This window comes from Ictalurus furcatus, chromosome 17 (genome assembly GCF_023375685.1).
Source record: "Ictalurus furcatus strain D&B chromosome 17, Billie_1.0, whole genome shotgun sequence".
Taxonomy (NCBI): domain Eukaryota; kingdom Metazoa; phylum Chordata; class Actinopteri; order Siluriformes; family Ictaluridae; genus Ictalurus; species Ictalurus furcatus.
This window is the reverse complement of record NC_071271.1, coordinates 3334128-3345074: the sequence shown is the minus strand read 5'-3', so window position 1 is coordinate 3345074 and position 10947 is coordinate 3334128. Positions and strand designations below refer to the sequence as shown.

The following is a 10947-nucleotide window of genomic DNA, read 5'->3' as shown; positions in this document are numbered from 1 at the left end:
AAAAATGCTTTCTGGTTTCTCAGTAACACGAACAGTAACACGTTTTTTTGTTTGTTTGTTTTGTCTGGTGTGGAAACGAATGTTTATCGTAGCTATAACGTAAATGCTGAAAAGATAGAAATGCTAAAATAGCGTGACGTGTCAAATCGTCGCGGTACAAGTGGAATAACACACTTGACGGAAAGCGAGGACGCCGACTTTCAAGCACCAACCAAAAGGTGGCTAATGTTCGATGAGAGGAAGTGGGCGGAGCTTCCACTCGAGGGTCAGTTAATATCTGTGAACTGAAAACACCTGCGTGATTGTCAATCATTCCACATTCATATAGTGACTGGCGCTCAACTGCCTTTTTTTTCAGTGACTAACGCAGGCCAACGTTAAAATACAACATTCTGACATCACAGAGGAGGCGTGGCCTAAAGTCCGAAGGTAAGATTTTGTGATTCAGATGCGAATATAGTTCTAATTTAATGTGTATATTTCATTCTTTTGTACAAAAAGCATATTTGAGGTGAGCGTGTGATGATTTAGGGGACTAAGAAATAAGTCAACACACAAACAAACACGCACACACACACACACACACACAAACACACACACAGAGTCTTTCCTTTTTTCATCTCTCACCTTTCTTCCAGCATCCTGTGATACTGTGACCTCATGACTTCCTCCTCCTCCTCCTCCTCCTCCACACACTTACACCTTCTCACTTTCACCTTACACACAAATACACACACACACACACACACACACACATACACACACACACACACACCTCTTTTATCCCACTTCCACTCTCCCGGTGAGCCTTTATTGAACTTCTCTCAGCAACACCACCTCAGAGGCTGATGAGAAATACACACTCATACTTATATGAATGCATACAAAGCACAGAAAATCAACCGTACCTTCGGATGTAGTGCCACAAATAAGCCTCACACGAATAAACCGAGCATTGCGTGTGTGTGTGTGTGTGTGTGTGTGTGTGTGTGTGTGTGTGTGTAAATCTAAGCAGCTGCGTCTGAGAGAACAATCTGACAAGGGCACCGAACATGAATAAAAAGCTCAGCGCAGTAAGTCAATATGCCAGACAGGAGCTTAGCGCATAAAACTCAACCACACACAGACACACACACACACACACACACAGAGCAAATTTCACAGCCTGTCTGTCATCTCAGAGTCTCGCAGTCACTTTGGGCCAAAAAAAGAATTACCTGTCAAAAAATGCAATATTACTAAACATAAAAATGAGAAATATATTAATAGCATCAGAGTCATGTCTTCCAGTGCCAGATGTCTTAACATGGTCCAAAAGAAACAGCTAGCTTGTGTGTGTGTGTGTGTGTGTGTGTGTGTGCGCGTTGAAACTGGGTCCCACAATATACCATGGTAATCAATAAAGATTAATGAGATAGTTCAATATGAAGAGCAACTAAGACATTAACAAGAATCTTGTACTTACTCTTAAGGCTGATTTATACTTACTGTAAACTACGGATACGAAAGAGGACCGCTGACATGTCCTGCGCTCTTTTGGCGCATCACTTGTGCAGGTCCTCAGAAATTAAACAGACTAACATTGTGTCTCAAATCGCATACTTCTTTACTAGTCTAGACTTACTGCGCACTAACACTAACGGTTTTCCTGTTCGTCTGTTTAACGTCGCTGTGCATGAACTTGCTATATATTACAGTTTGACTCGGAGACCAGATGGACAAGGATGTTTTGGCACTGTTGTCTACTGGATGCCACATCTAATCCTCCAGATATACAGAAGATACGCCAGCCAGTACGTCAACAATTCAAGTAGAAGCTGTGAGCACGCATGGACGCCACCTTTACCGACAAACAAGCCCCGAGTTCTCACGTCCACGCTCTGTCTGAGGACGTGACATATTCCAGCACTGAACACTCCCATTTGGCAAAAAACAATTCTACCCTCTTGAAAATGAATAAACTCTCAACAAAGGGATGATTGAGAATAGCATATGCGAAGACACACCACCAAAACACACCAACAAACCACATATATGTATCTAGAGAGCATTTAATTGGACGATCACAAAGTTTTGCCTAGACATGAATCATCAGAAAATTTCAGATTCAGTATCCTATTGGTGTCCAACACTAAGAGACAAAATTTTAAACACTGATTTTGATTTCAGGGGCACTTTAAGACCAAATTATGAACCTAAGGTAAGGTAACCATCAACTAGCACAGGGGCTATCTACTACATATTTACCCTCTCTGTTCTGACAGTATGCCTTGTTAAAGAAATATCAACAAAGAAAACTTTATTTGATGACATCTGCATCAAATTCTAAGGCCGCTAGTCTAAAAAATAGAAGTAACGTGATAATATGGTGCATAGTTGGTTTAGTTTTCCTCAAATTAAATCTGCGCTGTGATCATGAAGGGGGTCCTTGGAAATTCTTTCGCTCTGGAAGTGGCTACAAAAAGGACAAAATCCTGGATGGTGTGACCCCAATGATGAGCCTTTGTATCCGGACAGGTACAGTTTAGTAACATTTCCTGAGAGTGTAGGTAGGACCTTCTCCTGAGATTCTGTCCTGTAAGGACAACTGGCTTATTATATTAAGGTTCTTATAACTAAACCACCTTTGAATGAGCAGCACACTGCATGTCTCCTTAGACTAATAAACTACATGTAACCATGTCTAAGGTAAAAACTTCTTACTGGAGACTTTTAGACCCTTCTTGTTGTCAGGTATTGGAAACAATTTGGTCCTGTTTTCTACGTGGAATAGAGAACAAAAAGACCAAAGCACTTTTTTTGCACTGTATAAAGAAAAACGGTCACATGTAGGAGCAAACAGGAACAAATTCAGACCAGCCGTCATGCTCTGAAGACTTGCCTTACAATGTCAGCAGAGACAAGACACCGCTTTGTAATAACTAGCACAGGAGCCGAAACCGTGACCTTTAGAAATCAGCACACATCACAACAATCTAATTAAACCAGACAGGAAGTTAATGAGCATACTAATGAAGTAAATCACCATGTTAATTAGGAATATATCAATTTGGCAAGCGTTTACCTGTTTCATCGTCGATGGTGAACCTTCCGAGGCCACTTCCATCACGGATGGAGTACTGAACCTCGCCGTCTCTACCTGTATCATCATCACGTGCTGAAACTCGAAGAACAGATGTCCCAATCCGCGCACTTTCCTTAACTGAAGCATTCACAGCAAAGTTGGAGAAATATGGTGCATAAAGGTTTTCATTTACATCTACCACCTCCACCTCAACAAAACTGACTGATAGCAAAGAAACTGGACGTCCTCGGTCTTTGGCTCGAATTGTGAGGTTAAAGAATTGTTGAGTCTCATAATCCAGCTCCTTGGTTAAACGAATAGCTCCACTGGTCGCGTCCACCTCGAAGCGGCCGTCGTAGTCGCTACCGAGTGTATAGCGGACTTCTCCACCTGGGCCAAGATCAGGATCCTGAGTATCGAGCCAGGCAATAACAGTACCGATTGGAAGATCCTCAAGAGCTCGGGCACTGATCACACTTGGGATAAATGCAGGAGGACAGTCATTGACGTCGTCTAGTGTAATACGGAGAGTGGTTATGGAAAATCTCTGAGCATTTCTTTCTGCACGGTCTCGTGCTTCTACTTTCAGTAAGAAAGATGGTGCGTACTCGTGGTCCAACTGTCCAGCAACATATACAATCCCACTGGAGCTGTTGATGCCAAACTGAGAAGTGCTTGTGAGCAAAGAATACTGGATCTCCCCATTTGATCCCTGATCTTTATCTGTCGCTTCTACCTGGATCACCTCCGTGCCAATGGGAGTGTTTTCCGGAATCTGTGCTCGGTATCCATCGCCTTGAAGAAACTGGGGAGCATTGTCATTGGCATCCTCCACATAGACAGTTAAGGGTTGCCAAGCAGATCTCTGTGGCTGGCCCAAATCATATAAAGTAAGGTTTAGAACGTATCGGGCTGTTCTTTCACGGTCTAACGGCAAGAAAATCCTGATCTCGCCAGTGAGAGTGCCGATGGTAAAACTGCTGTCTGTGTTGCCAGTGGAAATAGTGTAAAGTATCTGGCCATTAAATCCAGTGTCGCTGTCAGATGCTTTCACCTGGAACACACTCGAGCCAATTTCCATATCCTCGCGGACTGTGATATCTGTAGGAAAGGATTTGTCAAACTGAGGCGCTTGTCGGTTCACTGAGAACAAGTCAATGAAACCTTCCTCTATTTTGGGCTTGCTGTTGGCTTTGGCCTTTTTGAGCAGCTTCTCTGCGAGTCTCTGAGCTACATGCGTCTCTATACAGCTGAAACTTTTAGGCAGGGATTTTCCCTGTGCTATGGATATGTTCACAAACATGGGGTCGGAGAAAGTCTCCCCATCTGTGGCAGTGATTTTGAGGCTAAAAGTGCTTTTGGGGTTTGCAGTAATAAGAGACCGGCGAAGAGTCATGACCCCAGAATCAGGATTCAGATCAAAGAAGCCATGCTCATTTCCTGAGATAATTTTATACTTCACAAGTTCCAGCTCGTCAACGTCTATGGCGGACATGGTAGTGATGACCTCCCCGACCGGCAAGTCACGGGAAACCACACCGACGCAGGCGACTTTCTCAAACAGTGGCTTGTTATCGTTCACGTTCTCAAGGTGCACCGTGATGTTTACTTCACTCTCTCTCCTGTAGGGGGCACCCCAGTCTGAAGCCCGCACTACAAAGCTGAAGCTCTCGGAGAACGACTCAAAGTCCAATTCCTGCCTGGTTGTGATGGCGCCGTTAAACTGGTGAATAGTGAATGGCAGCGGAATCAAACTTGCCATACTGTATGTGATATAACTGTTCTCCCCATGATCTGCATCCAAAGCCGTGACCACAACAATTGTCGTCCCGACAGGGATGCTTTCATTGACAAACACTTCATAGGACTGCTGTGTAAATACTGGAGCATTGTCGTTGGCATCTTCCAGCAACACCCGAACTTTAGCCCTGAGTTCACTGTCGACCTCCATGACCTCAAGTTCAAAATCTCGTTGTGTGAGCTTTGTGAGCCACCGTGACGTGCTAATCACTCCAGTCATACTATTGACACTAAAAAACGCTGAATCTGCAGAAGGTGTGAGGATGTATTCAACGTCGGCTGGCTCTGGACGAAGTTTTACGGCCAACACGATGGTTCTGGGAGGGGCTATTTCGCTCAGATTGACCTCATATACCTCCTTCTCGAACCGGACTTCTACTGGGCTTGGCCTGGACAACTTAAGGCATACTACTTGAACTTCTGATGATTTTTGTGGTGTCCCATGATCTCTTGCCTGCAAACTCAGATTCAGTCCAAAAGGGTAACTTTTCCACTCTAGATGCTCAGGAGCTTTAAGGACAAACTCACTAGATCCCTTCTTAGATCCTCCCTCCTCTCCTTTCATGTCCATTTCTATTCTCTCGATGTCAAACAGATTAAATGGGTCTCCTTCCACAATGTTTACCGCCTCAATCTCTCCGTTCAGTCCTGTATCGGCATCCTCAACCGTCACCACAGCGACTACTGGCGTAGCATCGGCCCAAACAGGTGCTAGCGTCACAACATTGAGGTTGGGTGCGTGCTCATTGATCCGTTCAACATGGACAAAGAGTTTAGCGGTGCTGCTGACGCCATTGTTGCCGTAAAGTTTCATCCCACGGTCAACAGCCTGGATTTCCAAATCGTAGCGGCTTTGAGTGTCCACGTTCAGTTTCCCACTGAGGGAAACAACACCGCTGGTTGGGTGCACAGCAAAAAGTTCCATCTTTTCCTTAAAGAAATAGTAAAACTCCCCATTAGAGCCTGTGTCGGCGTCCGTGGCGGTGACTTGAGCAATGCTGGTGCGCAGTGGAGTGTTTTCTGCAATCGTCACCGAATATGTTGTTGGGGAAAAAAGAGGTCGAAGGTCATTCATGTCCAGCACTTGTACACTCACTTTGGTCCATGCCTCTACTGTTTCGCCCTTAACGGACGCTTTGACCGTCAGCTGGTAGTTGTCCTGAATCTCTCGGTTCAGAATGGCAGCATTTCCTCCTTTGGTGCGTATGCGGAGGAAGCAGAAGTCCCCAAGCGTGTATTCTTCCGCCTTGAAAAATCCCTCATCGTCTCCGGCCGTGATTCTGTAGCGCACTTCCCATGACCGCGGTTGGAGATCCACGCCCATTCGCACCTGGCTGACCGCATACGTTCGCGCCGCCGAGTTCTCGTACACGGACGCATGGTACAGCGGCTGTGTGAACTGAAGCCGTGGCCTGTCACCTTGGCAGTGGACCAGAGGAGGTGGCGACAGGACCAACACAAGGGCCAGACGGAGGAGAGCGGCCCGATCGCCCGCCCAAAGGGCCATGATCATTGCCGTGCCATCACCAAGTCCATCCTGTAGAGCGAGAGAGAGAGAAAGAAAGAAAGGAAGAGCGGTTAGTCATCTAAAAACATATACACAAATTCCACCTCTAGGCTATGAGGTAGTGTTTCTTCATTCGCCAGTTTTTATGCTAACTGTTTAACCCAAAAAAAGTCTCCTCTTGCTAGAGGGGTAAACTTTAGCATATTGATGAAGAACGGTTTAGTAGTAACAGATGTTGCACATCTTTCATACTTGCCACAGGTACGTAAAATAATTTGGACATAATAACACGATAGCCTTATTTAATTTCTCACAAAAGTCCCGTGTTTATTCTGTTAGCTCCAACATTTTATCTAAATGCACGTGGCTTAGATAATTTAACAATGTTGAGAACTATATGTTATGATTTTAACAATGTTACTTGAGGTTCTTATGCCATGCTCTGTTAGCTAGGCCAGTTTGTTATTTGCTATACACGCTACAAGTCAAAAGTTTTGACCCCCCCCCCATGTTTTTTCGTGAATTGAGGAATGGCTAATTCACAAACCAGAAAAAAACAAACAAGCAAACAAACAAATCTTTATGCACGTGTAGCACATCGTATATTTATGTTTCACAGTTAATACTTGTACTGTCTAGGGGTTCTCCTGGGTTCTCCTGCCTGCCTTTAATAAAGCACTCATTTAAAGTCGCATTAGGATCTGAGAGCGAGTAGTTAATAAGTTCCGCAAAGATTTAGCTTCCTGAATTTCATTGCTACTCCGCATCATTTTAGTCTGTAGCAATAATAGGGATTAAACCGTAGTAAACATAACTAACTCCAAATTTTACTTGAGGTATTTTTGGTTGTTGTAACAGGCGTAAAGTTCTTCTAGAAAATCGGTCTAGTCCTGTGTTAGGAACATTAGGAACATCGAGAAGATTCAACATGAACAACCCAGCCTTGTTGAGTTTTACTGGTATTTATTATCAACATACCTGTCATGGTAATATCTCAATACTGGATAGCGTGTGATGCTAAAGTGTAATTCTTGTGTCGTTTTATCCTTTTCTTTAATTTACCAGCACGTCTGAGGTAAATGTTGATATTCCGGAAAGTTCTGTCTCGCCGCTCTTCCAGTATCAGTATAAAAAACTAGCGAAACCAGCTACCCAAAGTCCTCGGCTAGGCTGTATTTAGTGGCCATTTTTTTTCCCCCAACAATGATCTCACATCTTTTCACATCACATTCCCACGTCGAAAAACACAAATTGACGAATTTATGCTTTTTTTCCTTCCTTTTTTTTTCCTTACAACCTATTTAGCGGTTAAAGCTTCCGAACTTAAGACCTTTTTCAAACTCCAGAATATGGAAACACTATCGTTTTATATTTGTGTTCAACCCCATTTTAGGGAATGACATCAGAATCCAGGCCTCAAAACGGACTAACACACACACACACACACACACACCCACACACACACACACACACACAATTACATATGAGAGAAAAACCAGCGAGGGAGTAGCGCAACTCAGTCACAAAATAATTACACAGAACAAGAAATCAAAAATACATTTGACACACACACACACACACACACACACACACACACACACACAAGCCCACGTATCCTCGGGTTTCTGAAAGAACCTGCAGGTTCAGCAGTGTGTGTGTGTGCGTGTGTGTGTGCTCTTGTTTTAGAATCTGATTGTTTTCCTGAACATCCCGAGGGACTGGCAAGCCTCGGTTCAACCCACAGCAATGTAGCGCAACGCACACACACACACACACACACACACACACACACACACATACGAACCGCATACCATGGCACCACAATGGTCAATCTGTGTATGATTCAGCAGTACTCTCTCACACACACACACACACGCACACACACTCACACACACACACACACACACACACACACACACACACACACACACACACTGGAACAGCATACCATGGCACCACAGTGGTCAATCTGTGTATGATTCAGCAGCGCCCGCACACACACACACACACACACACTATGTCGTAAAAACACAAACTCACAAATTGTGGTCTATAATTGCGAAAAACTTGAAGATCAGCAAGTTATTTTTCTCTCATTCTGCCTTGTGCTCATTTTCTCTCCTTTTCTTTCTCTTACTCTCACTCTTTTTTCTTTTTTTGTGACTTTACCAAAGCTACAGAGTGAAAGAAAAAGAGTTTGTTAATTAGCGCCCGCTATCTTTCTCTTGCTATTCACAACTATGCTAACACTGGGAGTTACTTACATGTATTTACGTTCATGCTAACACGTGATGGGTTGTATTTAGCTTCTCCCGTGTGGGCGTGGCCTGTCTGGTGTTTATTTTCTGACTATAAAAATCTCTTCGAAAGCTAGCTAGTTAACCAACGTGAAAATCTGGCTGTTAGATTGACATGCCAGGCTTTGTACTAGCTTTGCAGGCATATTAGCAAAGCAAGCTAACCGTACATTCACCAGAGACACCAACAATCTCTGCGACTTCCTTTCAAGCTTTTTATTTATTTTTCGTAAAATCTCTTAACACGTTTAATACGAGGTCATACTGTACGTACACGACAAGATGAAACCGCAGCTCGCTCTTTGTTGTGCGTTAAACAGTAAATTGCAGTTAAGAACTAAAGCTGTGAGTGAAGAAGGGGAACTGAAGAAACGTCACGCGGCATGAAGTCTTTTTCAGAGGAATTGTTTGAACTAATCGCTTCGATTCCATGATTCACCGCATCATACTGAATTTGTGTAGAATTTGAACTTGTGTGTAATATAGGAACTAAAATACCGTGTTCTGTTTTTCAAACCTCCATATGTTAGCGTGAAAAAAAATTAATAAATACTGCATTTCATCAAAGTGTGTGTGTGTGTGTGTGTGTGTGTGCGCGCTTATCATTAATTGCAGAAGGATCGCTATTCCCAGTAGCAGTGTTACACATAAACTGTCATCCAGAGCCAAGAACACACACACTGAAACCACTAATGAGCATGTGTGTGTGTGTATATGTGTGTGTGTGTGTGTGTGTGTGTGTGTGCGTGTGTGCATGCGCCAAACTTGTGAAAAGACCCTAGAGGAAAATCGAGAAAGGACAGGGTTCAAAGCCCTCAATGAAGAGACAGAAGGAAACTGAATGATTTGTGTGTGTGTGTGTGTGTGTGTAGATATTTAAGCACAGTCATACTTCTGACTCTCTGCTGAGCTTCAGATCAAACACAGTCCAGAGAGGGGTGTGTGTGTGTGTGTGTGTGTGCGCGCGCGTGTGGGTGTGTGTGCACGCGTGTGTGTGTGACCTGATTAAGTCCATCATCGGTGAAGTCTTTACTGTGGCAAAAACTGGGGATACATTGCCAAGTAAACTTGTGCGCATGTGTGTGTGTGTGTCCTCGATACAACATAAAGCAGTCTGAAATTGTTGTTTCGATCAGTAGATTGTATTTTTTTCTTCTTTTTTTTTAGAAATAAGTGCTTGAAATTGCCAACAGAATAAATACCTTCGAGTCTGAAATGAGTAAATACGTCTACAATAATCTCATTTTCAGCCATTTTTTTGTGTAGATCAGCCATAACATTAAAACCACTGACAGGAAGTGATTAACGTTGATGATCTCGTTACAGTGCCACCTGTCAGTGTGTGTGTGTGTGTGGGGGGGGGCGGGGGGGGGGGGGGGCGGGGGGTATACAGTATTAGGCAGCAAGTGAACAGTCAGGTCTCAAAGTTGAGGTGTTGGAAGCAGGAAAAATGGGCAAGTGTAAGGATCTGAGTGACTTTGATAAGGGCCAGATTGTGATGGCTGGACCACTGGGTCAGAGCATCTCCAAAACAGCGGGTCTTGTGGGGTGTAACTTGTTTACAGTGATTAGTACATACCAAAAGTGGTCCAAGGAAGGACAAGCAGTGAACCGGTGACAGGGTCGTGGACGCCCAGGACTCATTGATACGTGTGCAGAGCGAAGGCTAGAGCGTCCGATCTCACAGTAGAGCTACTGTAGCACAAACTGTTGAAAAAGTTCATGCTGACTTTGTTAGACTCAGAACAAACAGAGCATCACAGCTAGCTGCGTATGGAGCTGCGTATCTGTAGACCGGTCAGAGCGCCCATGCTGACCCTTGTACACTTCCAAAAGCTCTTACAATGGGCACGTGAGCATCAGAACTGGACCGTGGAGCAATGGAAGAAGGTAGCCTGGTCTGATGAATCACGTTTTCTTTTACATCCTGTGGAGGTCGGGTGTGTGTGTGTGTGTGTGTGTGTGTGTGTGTGTGTGTTTGTGTGTGTTGCTTACTTGGGGAAGAGATGGCACCAGGATGCACTATGGGAAGAAGGCAGTGTGATGCTCTGAGCAATGTTCTGCTGGGAAACCTTGGGTCCTGGCATTCACGTGGATGTTACTTTGACACGTATCACCTACCTAAACGTTACTGAAGACCAAGTAAACCCCTTCATGGTAACGGTATTCACTAACGGCAGTGGTCTCTTTCAGCAGAATACTGCACCGTCCACACTACAATAATTGTTCAGGAACGGTTTGAGGAACATGACAAAGAGTTCAAGGTGTTGACTCGGCCT

General features: G+C 44.1%; 1 protein-coding gene across 1 annotated transcript in view; it reads right to left on the bottom strand.

The window, feature by feature from the left end:
• Window positions 1-10947, bottom strand: part of fat3a (FAT atypical cadherin 3a) — a 119782-nt gene that overhangs the window by 67250 nt on the left and 41585 nt on the right. Inside the window, exon 2 of the mRNA XM_053646524.1 lies at window positions 3065-6401. Coding sequence (XP_053502499.1) covers window positions 3065-6377 — 3313 coding nt within the window. The 5' untranslated portion in view covers window positions 6378-6401. The remainder of the gene's footprint in view (window positions 1-3064; window positions 6402-10947) is intronic.